We start from the raw sequence: 23,350 nt of genomic DNA, 5'->3' as shown, positions 1-23,350 counted from the left end.
TCTTCAAGCTTGGCAACTTTAAGACTTATGGACTCCAACTCCCAGAATTCTCCAACCAGCATAGGTTTTAAATGGCTATGCTGGCTGGAGAATTCTGGGAGTAGAAGTCCACAAGTCTTAAAGTTACCAAGTTTGGGGACCTCTGCTATAGACTAAGTGGAAGAAGATATTGAAGAGGGATTTCTTAAGCTGACCTCATTTCCAACCTGTTTGTGCATATGATCAAGCAGTTTGCAGTGCGGTAAAGACCTAAGATACTGCCTTTATTACAGCAAGATGTGCTAAATGATCTTGAATGCTTCTTGAGATTAACATTTCTTCTTTAATCCAATTTTTTTGTTTTAATGAAGAATAAAGCTTGCTCTTTGCAGGCCTTAATGTTATAGCTTAGTTTTATAATTTTAAGTATAACCTCACTATATAAGAAACTGAACAGTTTGGTAGATGTTCTTCCCTTACATTGTAATAAAATGGAAGTACTGAACATTACAAGTGCTGTTTACAACCATTTTGCTTTCTGAAGGGTGTGTGTGTGTATTATCTTTAATCCAGACATTTACTTTTGATTTGTCAATGATTAGCAAAATATTACACAGATTTTGAATATACCCGATCTGTTTCTCAAGTAAAGGTAAAGGTTTCCCTATCCAGAAGTGTCTGACTTTAGGACCCAGTGCTCATCTCCATTTCTTGGCTGAAGGAGCAGTGGTGGATAAAAAAAAAGTTACTACAGGTTCTGTGGGTGTGGCTTGGTGGGCATGGTGTGGATTGATGGGCGTGGGAGCATTATATATATATCTCCGGGACTGCCTTCTGCCGCACGAATCCCAGCGACCGGTTAGGTCCCACAGAGTTGACCTTCTCCGGGTCCTGTCGACTAAACAATGTCGTTTGGCGGGACCCTGGGGAAGAGCCTTCTCTGGCGGCCCCGACCCTCTGGAACCAGCTCCCCCCGGAGATTAGAACTGCCCCCACCTCCTTGCCTTTCATAAACTCCTTAAACCCACCTCTGCCGGCAGGCATGGGGGAATTGAGACATCTCCCCCAAGCCTATACAGTTTATGCATGGTATGTTTGTGTGTATGTTTGCTTTTAATAAGGGTTTTTTAGTGTTTTTAAATTATTAGATTTGTTGTACATTGTTTTATTGTTGCTGTGAGCTGCCCCGAGTCTGCGGAGAGGGGCGGCATACAAATCTAATTAATAATAATAATAATAATAATAATAATAATAATAATAATAATAATAATAATATACATTCTCTTTAGCTGTGGAAAAGAAAGATAGGATATTATACAGGTAAATGTGATCTGCTTAATGATCGCAGGTAGAACTGACACCATACATTAGTGTGGTGCTGTGAAATTTCACTTTTAAAATATCACTTAGAACTTCAAGCACAAAGGATGAAGTCCCCATGGGAAGGTTCAATTAAGTTGATTTATTGCTAAAAACATACACACAGGAATCTTCTCAACTAACAGCAAGCTGGATAAAGATCAATAACATTCAAGAAGGGTTGAACTTAGTTTACTTATCACTACCTAAAGATTCCAGGCTGATCTCTCTTTTTACTTCACCTTCACTTCTGTCATTTATTCTTCTGCAGCAACAACAGAATTGCAGCTCCCAATTGCAGTCAATAAGTGAGAACTACCTATGATGATTTGTTAGCTCTTCAAGTCACTCCAGATTGCATTGGATTGTCATAATAGATATTTTTTTCTATTATGACCATGTATATTATTATTATGAGTCTCAATTATGTGTTGTATAATATGTCAAGCATTTTATTTTATTGCCTTTTATTGCTGTGTACCATTAAAATTGTACTGGGTTATAAGTCTGTGAAATAAACATAGAAACATAGAAACATAGAAGTCTGACGGCAGAAAAAGACCTCATGGTCCATCAAGTCTGCACTTATACTATTTTCTGTATTTTATCTTAGGATGGATATATGTTTATCCCAGGCGTGTTTAAATTCAGTTACTGTGGATTTATCTACCACGTCTGCTGGAAGTTTGTTCCAAGGATCTACTACTCTTTCAGTAAAATAATATTTTCTCATGTTGCTTTTGATCTTTTCCCCCAACTAACTTCAGATTGTGTCCCCTTGTTCTTGTGTTCACTTTCCTATTAAAAACACTTCCCTCCTGGACCTTATTTAACCCTTTAATATATTTAAATGTTTCGATCATGTTCCCCCCTTTTCCTTCTGTCCTCCAGACTATACAGATTGAGTTCATTAAGTCTTTCCTGATACGTTTTATGCTTAAGACCTTCCACCATTCTTGTAGCCCGTCTTTGGACCCGTTCAATTTTGTCAATATCTTTTTGTAGGTGAGGTCTCCAGAACTGAACACAGTATTCCAAATGTGGTCTCACCAGCATTCTATATAGCGGGATCATAATCTCCCTCTTCCTGCTTGTTATACCTCTAGCTATGCAGCCAAGCATCCTACTTGCTTTCCCTATCGCCTGACTGCACTGTTCACCCATTTTGAGACTGTCAGAAATCACTACCCCTAAATCCTTTTCTTTTGAAGTATTTGCTAACACTTTTATATAAACACTTTTTAAAGTCCTATTTTTCTATGTACCCTTCTCTATTTCTGTCTCTCTTCTCTTCGTTCTATTTCTGTCTCCTCTTCATTTTATATTTTAGTCTTACTGTGGATGGTTTCATTTTTTTTCCTTTTCATATCTTGTATACTATTGGGACTTGGGAGTATTGCTGCAGGATATCAATCCAATAAATTGAATTAATCTTTTAATTGAAAAATAATAACAGCCAAGAAATGTTGCTGACCAGCTGCTAGATGGTCCATTAGGACAGTGGTTTTCAACCTTTTTTGAGCCGTGGCACATTTTTTACATTTACGAAACCCTGGGGCACATTGAGTGGGGGGAGGGTGGGGGCTAAAAAAAGTTTGGACAAAAAAATTCTCTCTCTCTCTTCCTCCCTTTCGCTCTATTTCTCCCTCCCTCTTTCCCTTCCTTCTTTCTCTCTCCATCCCTCTTTCTTTCTCTTCCTTCCTTCCTCTCTTTTTTGCTCTCTTTCTCTCTCCCTCCCTCCCTCCCTCTATGTCTTGCTCTCTCTCCCCTTCCCTCTCTCTCTATTGCTTTCTTTCTCTCTCTTTCTCTCTTGCTTTCTTTCTCTTGTTCTCTTTCTCTCTCTCTTGTTCTCTTTCTCTCGCTCTTTCTCTCTCTTGCTTTCTCTCTCTCGCTTTCTTTCTCTTGTTTTCTTTCTCTCTTGCTTTCTCTCCCTCTCTCTTGTTCTCTTTCTCTCTCGCTCTTTCTCTCTCTTGCTTTCTTTCTCTCTCTTGCTTTCTTTCTCTCTCTCTCTTGCTTTCTTACTCTCTTGCTTTCTTTCTCTCTCTGAGCTTCGCGGCACACCTGACCATGTCTCACGGCACACTAGTGTGCCGCGGCACACTGGTTGAAAAACACTGCATTAGGATGCCGAACAAGAATAATTGCCTAAATTACAATATAAAATTTAAAAGAGGGGGGAGAATGGGTATGGAAGGAAGAGATTGCAACTTCCTGCATCCCCTAACTTCAAATAAATTTGTATGTGTCCTGGAACCTGCCTAAAATTTTCTCATGAAATATTTGCCAATTCTGAACTAAATATATTACTAATTTTACACACACACACATTTTCCCATAATTTAAAACCATATTTTTCTTCTGATAAATTTTGTTCTATTTTACAAATGAAATACTATATCTTTCCTTACAATAGTTCTGGCAATTAGTGAATATCCCTTTGGGATCTGTTGGGCTATATTTCTGCCTCTATTAAACGTTTGTGTCTTGAGGCTTGCCAACAGGATTTACAATACCTACATTAAACTAAATTTAAGAGTAAGGGTACTCCTGCTGCTAAGATTGTCAGATCACAGAGGTACAAAAGGAAGGAAGTGGCAGCTGCAACTTTAACAGTACAAAGGATAAGCTAAGTATGTTGGAAAAAGAGCATAGTATCATGTATAAAAATAAAGACAATCCTTTTACCATTTATGAATTCCAAAATGATTGACAAGTCTACTTTATTTTGCTGTTGTTGATGTTATTCAGCTTAAAATAAATGCTGATTCAGTTTCATACAAGACTAATAATAATATTATCTTATTATTACAGGTTGTTAATTGGTAATATATACTGACATGTTAAATACTCTTACATGCACTAATTTTATCCATAATTTGTTATTTTCAATGATGGCTACAATTTAGGTGCAGATTTTCAGAATATACGTAGATAAATTGTATTACAAATCCTTTATTTATTTTGATCAATGACCATTTGTAACAAAAAAATCCCTAGACAAAACAAAAACATTACTATAAGGCAATCAAATAATAATAATAATAATAATAATAACAACAACAACAACAAAACAGAGATTATTGGGTCCTTGTGAACTCTTAAAATTTGTATTCTTAATGTAATATACAGAGACTCCTAGATTTACAATCATTTGTTTAGTGACCATTCAAAGCTATAATGACTTTGAAAAAAGTAACTTTTGACCAGTGGTGGGTTACTCCCAGTTTGGCATGGTTCTAAGAACAGCTGGCGCCACTGGTGGGAGGCTCCGCCCACCTGCCCAGGATTCTTCTGCGCATACGCAGAAGCATTGTGCGCACGCAAAGTAGTAGTAAAGGGTTTTAGAACCCACTACTGCTTATGATCCTTTTCACAGTTACGACTGTTGCAGCATTTCCATACTCGTGTAATCAAAATTCAAATGCTTGGCAATTGGTTCATATTTATGATAATTGCAGTGTCCTGGGGTCATGTGATCAACCATTTTCAACAAGCAAAGTCAATGGAGAAGTCAGATTCATTTAACAACCATGTTATTAATTTCATAACTACACTGATTCTCTTCATAACTGTGGCAAGAAAGGTTGTAAAATGAAGTAAAACTCACTTAACCACTGTCGCACTTAGCAACAGAAATTTTGGGATTACTTGGAGCATGGTAAAACAGACTATTATTAATCTTAATACAGTAGATTAGAATATAAAACTTAATAATAGATTAAAACTTGTTCTGCCGGCGTGTTTCAACAGGGTAATTATTCCAGGAAGACACACACCACACAATAAAAGGAAAACCTAAAAGTTTTTATAAACAGAAAAAGAGAAACAGCTCCCTTTTTAAATGTCAAAGGGATTTTCTGGTACACACAAGGCACAGGTTAAATGCAATCCAATTGCTCACCCAATAACTGGGAAATTGAGTCCAATTCTAAAGTCTAGAGAGTTCACACACAATCTTGAACAGCACAAAAACCACGATCTTGACGAAACAATGAATCAGATAAACTGCCATGAGCCTAAAACACCAGGCTGCACTTTTATCTGTAGCACTAATTACAGCAGTCCCACCCAACCACGGGTGGCCTCATTTTCTCTTGTAATAATCCTTCAGTTGTTGTCTCCTATGCATCACTATACGCATGCATGGATGTGTCATTAATTCTTGTTCAGAATCCAGGGATGATACAGATGACTGATCTCTTCCTGGGCTGTCTGCCAAACTCCCCTCTTCCCTGTCACTCACGCTTCCTTGGTCGGAGGAGACTTCATCGGCAGATTCCATCGGGAGCAAAACAGGCCTGCGGCATGTGGATGTTTCCCCCACATCCACCTGCACATTCCTTGGGGCAGGAGCTGGGCCAGAGCTAACCACAACAAAAACTAAAGCTCAGGACAAAAACTAATAATAGCAATAATATCAAATAAAACAGCGGGGAAAATTGTGGGTTGGTCCATGCAGGTCTTTACCTGCTCACTTTTCCTTTTTTCAGTAATATATTTAAATCTTCTTAATTAAGTACAGTAAGCCCTCACCTATCGCTGGTGTTACGTTCCAGACCCGGCCGCGATAGGTGAAATCTGCGATGGGGAATTTATCGACTGATAGTACTTATTTAAGTATTTATATTATAATTGTTTGGTAAGTTTTCATTGTTTTAAGTGTTTATAAACCCTTCCCACACAGTATTTATTTTAGATACAGTATTTAAATACAGTATTTACAATTTTAGATATATTTTTTTTTAAAAAACCTGTCGATCGAGTTCCGTGGGCTGTTTAAATCTGCCGATCGACTTCCTCAGAAACCCGCGAACTAGCGAAGATCCGCGAATGATTTTTCTCATTAATATTTCTTGAAAACCCGCGATGAAGTGAAGCCGCAGTAGGTGAAGCGCGATATAGCGAGGGACTACTGTATTGGCAAATTTAGTTCTTAAGTACTGGCAAAATGGATTTTATAAAAAACATTTTATAACTTTAGTTCTTCACTATCATAAATCTAATTCTAATGTAATAGAAGCTATACCTCTAAGTTCAACATGCTTCATAGAAAATGTTTGGGTTGTAGAACTGCAGGGAAAATGTATTTTAATAAAATAATTGAGAGCAAGGTTGTCCGCTATTTGGAAATGTCAAATGAATTTATATTATTAGTCAAATTGATGCTATTATATACCCAGATACTACGGTCATATCTCGTCAGATGGGATTTAAGGTGTCTTAATGTATGTCTGACTTATTTCTATATACCAATAAATTTGGAATATCTAAAAATTAAACCATCTGATGCTAATTTTTGAAATATTCTATATTTATTTAGTTCAAAATGAGTTTGTTTCCTCGAATACCTATACAAAGTCCCAGATCACATCCAAGTATGGAGGAAATGAGATGTACTTCCCCACCTCTTGCAAGGTATGCATTTTTATATGTATGTATGTATGTATGTATGTATGTATGTATGTATGTATGTATGTATGTATGTTTATATATAGATAGATATATAAACAAACCCCTTTTCAATTCATTTGTGTTTGTTTAACATCAATACTTTAATAATAGAATAATAATAATACAGTAACAATCTCGCTAAAATATCTAGTTGCAAATAAATGTATACATAAATAACAAAAAATTAATATGGTAACAAAACCACAGTAAGAGTTTAAATTATGTATGCTGAATTAAATTTTTAACATATATCAAGAAAATTCTAAAAAGGTAGAATCGAAAAGATTTTCACATTTTAAAAGGCAAAATGACACTTGTTATAAATAGCTAGTAGTTATTAATAGTGCAGCATATTATGCTCTAAAGATTTAATTTACATCAAACAGCTGTTTAATGGGGATAAATTTTATTCCCTCACTTTACCTGCAACTTCTCGATTGCAACTGTTGTTGATTGTGATGAATTCTATAAAGCCCATTATTGTGAGATTTAGGATAGTATTTTTTAACTGTACACATATATACATATACGTAGTAAAATCAGATAGGTTTTGTGTTGTTTTTAGTATTGTATCAATTTTTATACTGCATAAATATCAGATTCATAGAACATCCAAAAATAACCCACATTTTCCAATAGAGAAACTATATAAGCCTTTGTACCTTTCTTTGGAAATTAGGGAAATTGCTGACATATATCAAGTTTGCACTTTTTTAAAATGCTGTGTTGTGTGTTTTATTTTATAAGATTACTAAAAGTAGTTAATATTTATAGAAATAATAGTTTCTCTTAGCATACCAGTAGTTGTTTGTAATGAACAAGAAAGCGGAAATATAACACAGCTCATTTTTTCTATATTTTGTCAGACTAAAGAATCTTAAAATATGAATGGATGGTTGGATGGGAAAGAAAAATAATGTCATACAGAATTAATACCATGAAACTTATTTCTAAATAGATATAACTCTGAAATTCCTTACCAATTCCTTAACATTTTTCAACTCAAGGAAGCTACACTTGGATCCTTTTGGAATTGTGGGACTGTGTAAATTCTTAGTATTCTTTATTAGTTTGATATACAGTGGTACCTCTGCTTACGAATGCCTCTACCTATGAACTGTTTGAGATACGAACCATGTGTTCAAGATTTTTTTGCCTCTACTCACAAACCATTTTCTACTTACGAACCTTTGCTTCTTTCTTGGCTGCTGCTGCTTCTGCTAGCTGCGGCCAAAGCGGCGTGTCAGAGGAGCTCTCCGCAGCTACCCCATTTTGCTGCCACTTTCCCCTCTAGCCCTCCACTTCCTGTGCTCCCCGCAGCCGCCCGATCCTCCTGCCAAAATTCCCCCTCGCCTACCGCCCCAATTAGCTGTCAAAATCACTCCTCCAGACGCTTCCTACACTGCCCTAAATCGCCTCCAAAATCACCCCTCCAAATGCTTCCTATGCCACCCCAAATCACATCCAAAATCACCCCTCCAAACACTTCCTATGCTGCCCCAAATCGCCTCCAAAAACACATCTTCAAACGCTTCCTATGCCTCCCCAAATCACCTCCAAAATCACCCCCCAAATCGTGAAGAAAGGCAGTGAGGAGAAGCGAGGAATGGAGGTCCTAACAAAGGTTAACAGAGTGAAGAAAGACAGCAAGTAGAAGTGAGGCATTTTGAAAGGAGAGGTGATTTTGGAAGACTTTGGAGGCTATTTGGGTGGCATAGGAAGCATTTGGAGGGGTGATTTTGGAGACAATTTGGGGCGGCATAGGAAGCGTTTGGAGGGATGATTTTGGAAGCAATTTGGGGCGGCATTAGCCTTTGTTTGGACCTCCCTTCCTCACTTCTCCTTGCTGCCCATCTCCACTCCATTGGCCTTTGCTTTGTCCGCCCACTATTTTTTTTTAAGCCTTAAAGCTTGGATTTTCCTAATGGGTTTGCACGCATTATTTGCTTTTACATTGATTCCTATGAGAAAAATTGCTTTTTACTTACAAACGTTTCTACTTAAGAACCTGGTCAAGGAATGAATTAAGTTCATAAGTAGAGGTACCACTGTATTTCCATACAGTGTTTCCATACATATTTCCATACGTAAAAATCTATGTACAATGTTATAATAATATAACTGTGCAGATCTGATGGCAAATAAATTCTGTTTTCCTTAATTTGCCAACTTATGTTTGCATTGCATTCTGAGTATCTCAGAAAATTAAAAATAAAATAGAATTGGAAAAAGTCATATAGCGTAAGTGCACAGGTGTTAACTAGAGAAATGTTTAAATTAGGATTATTTTTATACCCTAAGATGCACAGCAATATGGCTTATTGCTTTAAGCGTGCTTGACAAAGAGCTGTAGTCTGTTGGATATTTATGACTGAGATGCTTCTATTCATACATATTTTAATCTCTTATTCAAGAATTTACCGTAATCTATCTAAAGAATATTTGTATAAACCTATGAATGTTGTGTTATTTTTGGTTATACAGTGATACCTTGTCTTACAAACTTAATTGGTTCCGGAATGAGGTTCTTAAGGTGAAAAATTTGTAAGAAGAAACAATGTTTCCCATAGGAATCAATGAAAAAGCAATTAATGCGTGCAAGCCCAAAATTCACCCCTTTTGCCAGCCAAAGTGCCAATTTTTTCGCTGCTGGGATTCCCCTGAGGGTCCCCTCCATGGGAAACGCCACCTCTGGACTTCTGTGTTTTTGCGATGCTGCAGGGGAATCCCAGCAGGGGAATCCCAGCATCACAAAAACGAGCACTTCGCTGGCAACGGAAGTGGGGAGGTGGGGTTTCCCAGCGAAGGGAGCATCAGTGAAATCGCAGCATCGCAAAAACACGGAAGTCCTCGAAACCCACCTCCGGACTTCTGTGTTTTTGCGATTCCCCTGCAGCATCACAAAAACACGGAAGTCCGGAGGTGGGGTTTCCCATGGAGGGGAGCCTCAGGGGAATCCCAGCAGCGCAAAAACGGATGCTTTGCTGGCAATGGAGGTCCAGAGGCAGGGCATCCCAGTGGTGGTGGTGGGTTTGTAAGGTGAAAATAGTTTGTAAGAAGAAGCAAAAAAATCTTAAAACGAGGCGTTTGTAAGACGAGGTATCACTGTATTTATAAAAACATTTTTTATTTGCTATTCATGTTTGAATCTGCTACTTGAAGACCAATGGTATTCTAAAGACATAATATAGCCACTCTGAGGGCTTCATATGACTCTGAAATAAGATTATTAATTTAATTAATTAATTAAAAATTATTAATTTTTGCTTCATCACCCATTGAGCTTCCATAGCCGAAGGTTGAATTGCACTTGGGTCTTCTCACGTGTCAGCAATGTGTAACTATTTCTGTCCAGGAAAGGTTGAAGTTAGCATAGGGTCTTGTTTTCATAGCAACTGTTTTGGCCTTCAGTTAAGGTAAATTAATTTTAATGCTATGTATCTACTTCTCGAAGAAAAAAGGCTATTTCATCTAGAATGGGTACATTGCTTGATGCCTTTTTCCTGAACTTGAGATCACCCAATCTGTTAAGATTTACACACATCCAATATATACTGTTCTACTTTGTAATTTGTCTAAGACAATATTCCTTTGGCAGTTATTATCAGTTAAGAAAGCAAATCCATTCTGCATATCCTGGACAAGTGTAATAACCTTTGATAAGTGGACAATGAACGTGAAAGCAGTAATTCCCCCTCCCCTAAAGTTGCATTTATTAATCTATAAATAACAAAGATTTGAGATAGATTTGGATAACAAAAATAAATTATATTTGTACATGTTTATAATACGCTTGAATTCATCAGTGTTTCAATACACACCTGCCTTTCTCTGAGCAAGGTTTAGTTCCTAATTCATGAAGCGTGTTGTAATATTAAGCCATCTTTCCGTACTCTTTATTTTTTTAAAAATTTAGGATGCATCTGATCAAAGGAAAAAGCGCCATAGATAGTTATTTGGCCATGCATATCACAGGACTGACAAAACAAGAGGCTGCTGCGTAAGTAAGATCTTTTTGAGAATTTTATCTTGCAGCTTTATTTTCTTTGTTTCTAGCGTTATGCATTGATATCTGAAGTTCCTCGGGCAATTTTCAGAAGAAGAACGTGGCATTTAAAAATTAAAATTGATATTAAATAATTATGTTTCACACTACTTACCTTGCATATGTTAAAGGTGTTAGATCAGTGTCTATGTTTGGTAAATGATTTACTGCAGGGATGGGTTCCAACTTACCTCGCTGCCTGTTCGCTTCGTCCTGCGCCAATTAAGAAAAATAACCGCCAAAAACAAAATGATGACTTCATGCACAATGCCAAAAACTCAGCTTCTGTGCATGCGTAGGGAAAAAAGAGAAAGAAATGGAAATGGATTTTTTTTAAAAAAGATGGCGGCACCCATGGACTGGCACCGACCAATCAGTTTTGGTGATGTCATTGTCGCGGGTCGCTACTAGTTCGACCCACCCCTGATTTACTGAATCACTAGTGCTTTTGCAACATTCTATTAGCCATTAACAAGACTTTTTTTCATGGATGTTTGCAAGCTGTTCAGGGATGAACTTTTATTTCCAAAATGTAACTGCTGTTTGCAGAGTCGCCTCTAATGAAATTCACTAGTGTTTTGAAAGATAGATTTAAATGATTTAAAATCATTTCATGCAACAGCAAAATAGATAACACATTGTATAACATTTAAAAACTGGATGTACATTTGAGTATTAGTCATTTTCAAAAGTGTTTCTTATTTGCTTATGCTATTATTACTGCCGTAATTCATTTTCTGTTCCAAAATTGCTACTTTAGCCATTGCTATTTTAAATACATGTAAAAGAAATATCACTGCAGATTAAATACGATCGTTTTTAAGCATATAAACTCGGAGCAGCTATTTTTATAGTCTCCTGAATTTTCTTTTTATGGTATTATTTTCATTATACACTCTGTCATTAAAAATAAACCATTGCCTTGTTTTTAAAATAAGCTGGAGTTTAAAGGGTACGCTTGAACTCTAAAGAACTTTCAAAAAGCTCTGATTTGACATAATCAGTCATATAATAGAAAGACATTTCTTTTGAGGATTATAGAAGTTTTTTATGATTTTTATGAACTCCAATGTCAGAGCTTGAATGCCTGCTTCTTTGGTTTCTGGAAAAATAAACTTGCATGGGCCCATCAATAAACTATACTACTCTGGCCCTCTGCCTTTCCTCTCTCGCTTTTTTTTATAAGGAAATCTTTGATGGAGTCCCAAATGATTCCCTTTGATCATGCTTCAGGTTGCATATTATGGAAGACATAGGGCAAAAATGCTTTCTTATTTGAAAAAGAAAAATCTTCAAAGTTTTTTATGAGAGACTGATCAGGGTACCTCTGTGCTAGTACCTGCACCACATTGGGATCAACTGTAGGCTTGATTATCTCTATATGTTTTTTGGTTTTGTGAGCTGAGCCTATTTATTTCTGACTCTGCTATAGTTTATGGGAACAAAAGGGGTAAATTCTTTGCCTTACTGTAGCTTTGTAATCTTTATTGGTGGCATTTTTCCCACTGGGGTAAAGTCTTCCCTCCAACCCACTGCAACAACATCGCCAAAAAGGCTTCAAGAGTTGTTAACCTAATCCTACGTAGCTTCTGCTCCAGTAATCTCACACTACTAACCAGAGCATATAAAACTTTTGCCACGCCAATCCTTGAATACAGCTCATCTGTCTGGAACCCATACCGCATTTTGGACATAAACACTGTAGAAAATGTCTAGAGATACTTTGCTAGAAGAGCCCTCCACTCCTCCACTCGCAACAGAATGCCCTACACAACTAGACTTACAATCCTAGATTTAGAAAGTTTAGAACTATGTTGCCTTAAACACGACCTAAGCAAAGCCCGTAAAATCATCTGCTACAATGTCCTTCCTGTCAATGACTACTTAGCTTCAACCACAACAATGCACGAGCACACAACAGATACAAGCTTAAAAGTAAACGGTACCAAACTCGACTGCAGGAAATGCAACTTTAGTAACCAAGTAGTTAATGCATGGAACTTACTGCCTGACTCTGTAGCATCATCACCTAATCCCCAAAACTTTACCCTTAGGCTATCCATTGTTGACCTCACCTGATTCCTAAGAGGTCAGTAAGGGGCGTGCATAAGTGCACCAGCATGTCTACTGTCCCTATCCTAATGTTTCTCTTTTACTATCTCCTAATCTTTATCATTGTCTCTGTCTACTCCCACCCATAGAGCTTCAGTGCCTTGTTCCTATAAGCCTATTTTTTAATATAACTATGTTGAGTTTGTCTCTCCCACTTATCCAGTCCAGCCCTTGTAGCAACATGCAACAGTGATCACACTGCTGAGAATAGAATCCAACTGCAAAATCACCAATATGCCAAGATTATTTGTTTGTTTGTTTGTTTGTTTGTTTGTTTGTTTAGTTAGTTAGTTAGTTAGTTAGTTAGTTAGTTAGTTAGTTAGTTAGTTAGTTAGTTAGTTAGTTATTAGATTTGTATGCCGCCCCTCTCCGTAGATTTTACCTTCACAACTCATAGCTTTTTCAAATTGAAAGACACATTGCCTCAAAGTGGCTGGGACATCGTTTGCAGGTTTCCCATCACAGCAGTGTCAAAAGAATAATTTGGGGATCCAACACGAGCTAGGATTTCACGCCAGACAAATAATCATATGAATAGTTCCTAACAATAGACTGCAGTTCAGTAAAATCATGTTAGCCTTCATTGAAAAGATTTTGTTTCATAGAAATATTACAGTTCATGCATAGAAGTATTTAATTTAATGAGATTTATTTCCATGTAAATAATGATAGGATCCCAGATTTAAAACCATCCCTGGCAAATGTATGTTCAAAATCAACCTTTTTCTTTTTGCAAGTAAATTATTCAAATAAGAAATATTGTTGTTATAGTTGTTTTTCCATATTTCAATGCAATGGAATGATAGATACAATTATTCTTCAATGTATCTTAGCTGATATTGATATATATTATACTCAAGAACTGAGACTTCCAATCTTTTAAAACTTTCTGGACATTTTTCTTTTAAAAAAGGTGTTGTGACTAAGATTTTCACTAACCAACTTTTTTGGGAAATTGATGTCTCATTTGAAACAGAGAAAGGAATACAGTCCTATTCAAAAACATGGACACTCTATATCTTGGTATCATGTAATGTTCTTAAGAGAATGCTAAAGAATATGATTGTGGAAGAGATAAAAAGTTTACTTTCTTTTTAAAAAATACCCGATGCATATTTGTAATATGGAATATTTTCTTTAAGAGATTAAAAAGTTCTAATCAACTTCAGTACATTATGTAGAAGTTCCATTTTCTAAACTCTGCAAAAGAAAGTTTCATATTTAATGGGAAATCATGAATAATTCCATTTATTATCTACTTCTTCCTTTCAAAGAAATGATCTGGATAAAAGGCGGGGTGAATAATTTCAAAAAATGCAATACATTTTTAATGGGAAGGTGCAAACTACAGATTCTCATGACTATTAGCAAGTGTAGAGGAAACAGAATTTTACTTGCAAAAACTCTTCGGATTCTAGGAAATATGAAATAAAAGAATAAATAAAGAAAAATACTGAATGTTTACTGATTTACACACATTGTTTTGCTAAGTTTAAGTCTATAGTTTGCTTCTTTCATTTCTCAATAGTTCACTAGTACTTGGCAGGGAATGTAAATAGCTATGCTTTGTTTTAAGTGTGCATAGAAAAGTATGGAAAAGTTAATTGTGAAGTGATACTAAATACCAGCGGGGATTTGCTTAGCCTGGAATATAGAGTAAATTTTCTGGGCTACGCAGAAATTCTGCTTTTTAATCTTCTCGAACTCCTTTGGACTGATTTTTTTATGTTACAAAAATAATATAACCTGAAAATCTAAGATGAACTATCCTTTTTTTTTTCCAATATTTTTATTAATTTTCTTAAAATAACATACAGACTTACAAACATTTAACATAGAATGTGGGGATGTATCATCCCCGCTTTTCTTAAAAGTATAAATGCAGATACAGAAAAAGGAATACATGATTAAATGCGTAATTCAATACTACTAATACAAAAATATCTAATAAGGAAAAAGTGATATTGTAAAAAAGAAAAATAGTTATAACTAGTATAAAGTCAAACAATCTTGTCAATTCTATATATATAAACTAAATCTAGTATTAATCTCAATAAAAAGAAAAGAAAGATTTAAACCAAAGTATCTATGCCTATTGTTAATCTTCTATTATTAGGTTTTTTTTCTTAGCTATCCATTCATAAACATTGTTCCATGTTTCATAAAATTTCGTTTCTTCTTGATCATTCAAGCGTCTTGTCATAAGATGAACTATCCTATTGGTATCTAGTATTCTTTTCTGTGATGTTCACTTTACATAATAGAAGAGTCCAAATTAATCCCCTCTTTTTTTAAAAAAAAACCCACAATACTCCATCTTTTTAATATAATGTTGAATTTCCATGAAAATGGTTTTTAAGGATTCATGGAAGAATGTGGAGAGCCCTGAATCAGTTGCAGCACCAGATTCCTGTTCTCGTAACACTGAATTTAAACCATAGACCTTTTGTCCATCTTGTCTGCAAACAAGAACTTTTTCTTGAATTCACACATCATAGGAAACTATAATTAGTGAAATAGTTAATACCAAAACTGATACAACTGTTTCCTAAGTAAAACAAAGAAGTTTCTCTCTGCATAAGAATAAAGTATAAGGTCTTTCTTTCCAAAACCATAGTTTTTGAATTTTCTTTCTGAATTACAGAGGGAGATTCCAGTACGAAATTACTGGTAGTGTTGGGCTTAATTAAAATTATTAACTTCTTTTTGGAAGCATGATTAAATAGCCACTGGAAGGATATCAATCTCAGTTTTAAAGTATATTTTAAATTATAAACTTTATTTTGTAAACGAATTGCTAAATGAAAGTATAAATATATATACTTAGGCTTTGCATAGAAATATTCCAGAATAAGGCTTAATATTACATACAATTATAGAGAAGTAAAATAGACTGGGTTTTGTGGGATTTATTATTTTGTAGAGATAGGATTGCAGAATAAATATGATACCATATATTTCACTTTTATTTCAACATTTTGAAGAGTTTCTGCCCTCAAAATGTTTTTCTCAAATGTATATGTGTCTATCACCCATCTGCTAAATAACATGCAAAGTGTTAAGCTTTAGGTCACAATCAAAATATAATCTTTCTTTTGAATTTTACAGAGTTACTGATTAGTAAATAAATTAGGCTTCTTTTAAGTGAACACATTTAGAAGTACAAAACATTTGTCGCATTAGGAATGAACAAAGCTGATCTGGAGAAATATTTCCTGAAGTGTAATAAAAAAATAATACAGCTTCTTCTGACTGTCTCACAGCCCTGTACAGTATATTTTAAATAGACTAACTGACTATTTTTCATACATACATCTCAGTTAATATATTGCTATTATAGAAATTTTTTACATTGTAGCATTTATTGATATATGAAGTAATACATTTATTTATTATAGTGTATTAAAGTAATTTAAATTTTGATTGAAATTGAGATTTGTTCCCCCCTGTATCTTATAAATAACATGGTAAATAGCTACTTTAGGTAAGCACAGTAGAAAATATGGTTTCACATAAAGATCAGTTTTCTATTTTAAAAAATCATATTTCAATTACTTAATATTAGAACATTCTAAAACATCATGGATAGTGATAATATATATTTTGCTTGCATTGCAAACAGTAGATTTCTAAGAATATGCTTATGAAAGATCAATTTGGCATCTACAGTGGTAATAGTATTCTGCATTCACATGGTTACAAAAAACAAAATAGGTTATACGATTACGTTATTAATATCCATATTTATACATCAATTAATTCAAGCATCATTATATTTCTTCTGAACCATAGATTAGGCTAAATAACCATTCAAGTTAATAAAAATATGTTCAAAATAAAGTTTTATTATGTAATATTTAGAATTAAAATAAAAACAACTGGAATTACTGCATGTTGAATTCCTTACTATTTAACTATCCATCTTAAAACATAGGATCATTTTAATATTATTGCTAAAGTTTTGCTTTTTCAATTTTATATTTGTAAAAGTAAAAAAATTACAATATTTGGAATATGAAATTGGTGGTTCACAATTACAATAAATATCCGGTTAAGAAAATATCAAGTATATGTTAAAATATTTCATTACCTGATCAAACAGCTTATTATACTAATAAATATTTTTAAATGCTTTAACTAATACCCATGCCATTAGACTTTTAATAAAATTTGAATAACAAATTCATTCTACTATTAAATTTTTAGAAAGTTCTATGTATTCTGCAAATTTAAAATCAATCTACAAATATAACACTTACAAAGTTAAGGATTTCTTAATGCAAACGAAGGATTTTTTCCAATGAAAGAATGTTTGCTCATTTATCTAATGTGTTTATAATGAGTGCAGTCATTTTGAAATTAGTAAGAGCATCGACAGGGAAATAACACTTTGAATATCAGATCCAGTGTGTGAAAACATTATATATTTGTTTTTGTTCCACAACTTTCATTTTATTCTGAGTGTTGCTTGAATAGTACTTTAGTAATTTAACTGCAGTATTGCTATATTTCCAGTAGAGGTCCCCAGAGGCCATTATAATTATTGAAAAACTGTTTTGGGAGACAATTTATGTGAACATTAATTTCATTAAATGTTATTGATTTATAAAACATAATTTTCAAGTTTAGCTACATATTATAACTAACAGGATATTATTGCAATTTGGAAATGAATGTTTACCAACAGGAACCATAACAGGTTATGAGATTTTAATGATCAAAAAGCTGTGCACGTATCTTGTGATATATTACTTTTTTTTTGGTGACAGCTTCATAAAGCTCAATAAAGTTAATTATCCACACATTGATAAAATGTTTACATACAAATGTAGATTCTGATTATTCAAGCATAAATCAAAATCCAGAATTCATATTATGACAATGCATTTTATGATGATTATTTCACAGATATTGTTTGATTACAAACTACAATCAAGATCATATTATATTAATCAAAGACTAAAGAAATCATATTTTTGCTTTGGTAATATATAGACAAACAGAGTTGGAGGGGACCTTGGAGGTCTTCTAGTCCAATCCCCTCCTCATCTTTGATTAGGGAGCTGGAGGTTAAAAATATGAAGAACGGTTGTGGGAACTGGGTATGTCTAGTTTAATGAAAAGAAGAACTAGGGGAGACATAATAGCTATGTTCCAATATCTCAGGGGTTGTCACCAAGAAGAGGGGGTCAAGCTATTCTCCAAAGCACCTGAGAGTAGAACAAGAAGCAATGAGTGGAAACTAATCAAGGAGAGAAGCAACTTAGAACTAAGGAAAAGTTTCCCGACAGTTAGAACAAATAATCAGTGGAACATCTTGCCTCTAGAATCATCTTTGTTGCTCTTATCTGCATTCTTTCTAAAGTCTCAACATCTTTTTTATATCATGGTGACCAAAACTCAATGCAGTATTCCAAGTGTGGCCTTATAAAGTGGTAGCATGCTACACATTGCTGGCTCATATTTAAATGGTTGTCCACAATGACTCCAAGATCCCTCTCACAGTTACTACTGTGAGCAATGTACCACATATACTGTACCTGTGCATTTTGGGTTTTTTGCCTAAATGTAGAACCTTACTTTTTTCGCCATTGAATTTCATTTTATTATATAGCGCCCTTTGTTCAAGTTTGTCACGATCCTTCTGTATTCCTATCCATAGTTCCCTCTAAGCTGAGCAGTGAGCAATCGCTCACTTAAAAATCATCATCAACTCAGAGTTTTCCAAACCTGCCCAGAAGCCGAGAGGGAAAGAGTGAGAGGGAAGGAGAGAGAGAGGAAGAGAGGAAGAGAGAGAAACAGATAGAAAAAAGAGAGGAAGGAAAAGAGAAAGAAAAAGAATGGGAGTAAGGAAGAGAGAAAGAAAATCAAAATCTAGTTTGAAACTAGCTCAACTATTTAAGTGGCATTTTGATACTGATAGAGTTGCCCTATTATGAGCTCACTGTTATAGACACACAGTACAGTATATTATTTTGAAATTCTCTGAGGCAAAACAGGGTGGGTTTTTTGTTTGTTTGTTTGTTTATTTATTTATTTATTATTTCTGTGCCGCCCAGTCCCAAAGGGACTGCCGCTCAGAAACTATACTTTTCTGCCCCCCCCCCCCCAAAAAAATTAGAGGGAACACTGTTCCTATCCTATCTGATTTCAATCCCGGAAGGTTTATAATATATTTTTGGTTGAACTAGAGCTGCTATCACTTTCGTTTCAAAAACATGCTGGCATTTTTAAATAAAGAACTGGTGTATAACTATTGCATTACCTTTGCATTGTATCTGCATTATTTAATCGTATTCGTATGTTGTGTGAGGTGTTGTTTTTTTTTAAATGGAGGAATGATAATCGAGAATGAAAAAAATTAAAACCAGCCTTTTCAAATTCCCAGTTACCGGAATTCATACAAGAAGAACATCTGCATAGACATGCTGCAGCAGGGTTATCACAAGTCTTTTGCTGAGCTCTTTACTCTGATAGAGAAGTGGAATGCCTTGAGGGAGGCTTCAGGGCCTGGGTCAGCCATATGGCTGGAAAAATCCCTCGAGGAGCAGCCTGATAAGCTGGATCAGCTTCACTATTTCCTGACCAGAGCTGAGGCAGCCCAGCGATCAGGTAAACAAGGGGGATTCTGGGTAATGGAGCAGCAATGTGTGTGCCTCAGGGAAGATTTCAGTTGTTTCATGTGTGAGTTTGAGACTCGTTCTGGAAATAGCATTTTTCCAGCATTCAAATTTTAACAAAACGTAATCCCAGCGGCCAGTTAGGTCCCACAGAGTGGGTCTTCTCCGGGTCCCGTCAACTAAACAATGCCACTTGGCGGGACCCAGGAGAAGAGCCTTCTCTGTGGCGGCCCCGGCCCTCTGGAACCAACTCCCCCCAGAGATTAGAATTGCCCCCACCCTCCTTGCCTTTCGTAAGCTACTTAAAACCCACCTCTGCCGCCAGGCATGGGGGAATTAAGACTTATTTCTCCCCCTGGGCCGTTACAACTGTATACATGGTATGTTTGTATGTATGTTTGGTTTTTATATATTAAGGGGTTTTAATTTGCTTTTAGTATTGGATTTTATTGTATATTGTTCATGATTGTTGTTAGCCGCCCCGAGTTTTCGGAGAGGGGCGGCATATAAATCCAATAAAACTTGAAACTTGAAACTTTAGTCAGCTAAGCTGTATTTTTGGAGTAAACGAGGGGGGATTTGAAATGATGAATCCCAACGCTGGAGCGAAATGTTCCGCTGACAAGATGAATTCCTGCAATGAAGTGATTAGGATGCGTTTCGATGTGTTCTTCCTGCTATCGTCACTCAATTATCACTTTTCTTGAGAAGTCATTGTTTAATATGTCGCTTTTTAAAAAATTTAAAACATCATAATTTCCAGATAAATATAGCAGCTTTTCACATTCATTTCTTATACATGGCAGTGTATTTATTTATTTGAAATGTAAATCCTTAGCATGTTCCATTTAAGTTGTAATCCTCATAATCTTGTCATTACATAGAAACATAGAAAAATAGAAGACTGACGGCAGAAAAAGACCTCATGGTCCATCTAGTCTGCCCTTATACTATTTTTTGTATTTTATCTTAGGATATATGTTTATCCCAGGCATGTTTAAATTCAGTTACTGTGGATTTACCAACCACGTCTGCTGGAAGTTTGTTCCAAGGATCTACTACTCTTTCAGTAAAATAATATTTTCTCATGTTGCTTTTGATATTTCCCCCAACTAACTTCAGATTGTGTCCCCTTGTTCTTGTGTTCACTTTCCCATTGAATGTTGCTTTCCAGGCAGTATATTGGTGCACACCTTTAAATACCCAAATTTTAACAAAACGTAATTCAGGTTTGTGTGCTGAAATAGGAGCCATAAGATAGGAAAATATGAGAAGCTAGATGGATAACTGAGAAAACACAGACTGCTTCTGTAGACAGAGAAAAATGAAGAAAGAAACTTCACATCATTTTGAAAAAGGCAATATGATAGTCAGTTCTGAAATGTCATTTGGTGGGGCCCAGGGGAAGAGCCTTCTCTGTGGTGGCCCCGACCCTCTGGAACCAGCTCCTCCCTGAGAATAGAACTGCCCCCACCCTCCTTGCCTTTCATAAACTCCTTAAAACCCACCCCTGCCGTCAGGCATGGGGGAATTGAGACATCTCCCCCGGGCCTATAAAATTCATGTATGGTATGTTTGTGTGTATGTCTGCTTTAATACCGGTTTTTAAAAATGTTTTTAGATTATTAGATTTGTCTTGAATTGTTCTATTGTTGTTGTGAGCCGCCCCGAGCCTATGGAGAGGGGAGGCATACAAATCTAATTATTATTATTATTATTATTATTATTATTATTATTATTATTATTATTATTATTATGTATTTTGCGAATATATATAAATAAATAAATAAATAAATGTATGTAATGAATGAATGACATTAGACTTCAAATAAAACAGACAAAAGTAAATAGCAAAAACTTCAGAAGAGAAGGATTTAGGGGTAGTGATTTCTCAAAATGGGTGAGCAGTGTGGTCGGGTGGTAGGAAAAGCAAGTAGGATGCTTGGCTGCAAAGCTAGAGGTATAACAAGCAGGAAGAGGGAGATTGTGATCCCCTTATATAGAGTGCTGGTGAGACCACATTTGGAGTACTGTGTTCAGTTCTGGAGACCTCACTTACAAAAAGATATAGACAAAATTGAACGGGTCCAAAGACGGGCTACAAGAATGGTGGAAGGTCTTAAGCATAAAACGTATCAGGAAAGACTTAATGAACTCAATCTGTATAGTCTGGAGGACAGAAGGAAAAGGGGGGACATGATCGAAACATTTAAATATGTTAAAGGGTTAAATAAGGTTCAGGAGGGAAGTGTTTTTAATAGGAAAGTGAACACAAGAACAAGGGGACACAATCTGAAGTTAGTTGGGGGAATGATCAAAGGCAACATGAGAAAATATTATTTTACTGAAAGAGTAGTAGATCCTTGGAACAAACTTCCAGCAGACGTGGTTGGTAAATCCACAGTAACTGAATTTAAACATGCCTGGGATAAACATATATCCATCCTAAGATAAAAATACGGGAAATAGTATAAGGGCAAACTAGATGGACCATGAGGTCTTTTTCTGCCGTCAGTCTTCTATGTTTCTATGTTTCTAAAAGTATGTTGCCTACCACTAGTGTAAAGAATAAGTAGGACATAATGCTAGTTATTGTAGGGACAAGGACAGAGGTCGGTTTCCTCCAGGTTCAGACTGGTTCATTAGAACTGGTAGCAGGAATTTTTCCCTGCTTGTCGAACCGGGAGCGATAGCCAACTGGCCACGCCCACAAACCAGTTCTCTAGGCCCCCATCTTATTGTTTGCTACTGCACATGAGCAGAAGCAAAGTTTACAGCACTGTGCATGCATGCATGGATAGAAAATGGATCTCTCTGATCAAAAACATTTGCTGCTATATCTTAGTCCTTCCCCTTCCTTTTCCATTTTTCAACTGCTGCCTGCTTTGAAACTAAGCATAGATCAGCCCCTATTTTGGTTGTCAGAGATCAGATAGACCAGTCCTTTCCTAACCCTCAGGATGTCATAGAAACATAGAAGATTGACGGCAGAAAAAGACCTCATGGTCCATCTAGTCTGCCCTTATACTATTTCCTGTATTTTATCTTGGGATGGATATATGTTTATCCCAGGCACGTTTAAATTCATTTACTGAGGATTTACCAACCACGTCTGCTGGAAGTTTGTTCCAAGAATCTACTACTCTTTCAGTAAAATAATATTTTCTCATGTTGCTTCTGATCTTTCCCCCAACTAACCTCAGATTGTGCCCCCTTTTTCTTGTGTTCACTTTCCTATTAAAAACACTCCCCCCCTGAACCTTATTTAACCTTTTAACATATTTAAATGTTAGGACATTATGCCCCCGCTCCTGATTCTAGATTATCATTCTCTCTAATTCAAAACATTAAATTAAAATCTTGGAATTTTCTAATACCAATGTTTTCAGTACAGTCTTCCAAAAAACCTTGAAAACCCCTCTAGTTAGGAAAGTTATTATTGCCTATGAAACATCTTTGCAGTATGGCCACAGTATGGAGACTCCTGCAGGCTATCTGGGCTACTCCTCTTTCTTTTCAGTTGCATTTGGTTCTTGAAAAAAATAGATTGAAGGGAAGGAGTAAAGTCTGTCTGAGCAAACACAATTTTATATTTATTATTTATTTATTTATTTATTTATTACTTAGATTTGTATGCCGCCCCTCTCCGAAGACTCGGGGCGGCTCACAACATGTAGAAACAAATCATAAATAATCTAACAATTTAAAATATTAAAGATTTAAAAAAGACCCCATATACTAACAGACATACACACAAGCATACCATATATAAATTAAACATGCC

General features: G+C 35.6%; 1 protein-coding gene across 2 annotated transcripts in view; it reads left to right on the top strand.

The window, feature by feature from the left end:
* The window catches only part of TTC29 (tetratricopeptide repeat domain 29), a 110,232-nt gene that overhangs the window by 2,535 nt on the left and 84,347 nt on the right, over window positions 1-23,350 (top strand). For both annotated transcript variants that reach the window (XM_070757775.1, XM_070757774.1), the window contains exons 2-4: window positions 6,659-6,753; window positions 10,706-10,789; window positions 19,335-19,558. In XM_070757775.1, coding sequence (XP_070613876.1) covers window positions 6,665-6,753; window positions 10,706-10,789; window positions 19,335-19,558 — 397 coding nt within the window. In that variant the 5' untranslated portion in view covers window positions 6,659-6,664. The remainder of the gene's footprint in view (window positions 1-6,658; window positions 6,754-10,705; window positions 10,790-19,334; window positions 19,559-23,350) is intronic.

The sequence above is a fragment of the Erythrolamprus reginae genome, chromosome 7 (genome assembly GCF_031021105.1).
Source record: "Erythrolamprus reginae isolate rEryReg1 chromosome 7, rEryReg1.hap1, whole genome shotgun sequence".
Lineage (NCBI taxonomy): Eukaryota > Metazoa > Chordata > Lepidosauria > Squamata > Dipsadidae > Erythrolamprus > Erythrolamprus reginae.
Note: the sequence above shows the minus strand (reverse complement) of the source record. Positions and strands in the feature narration are given on the sequence as shown.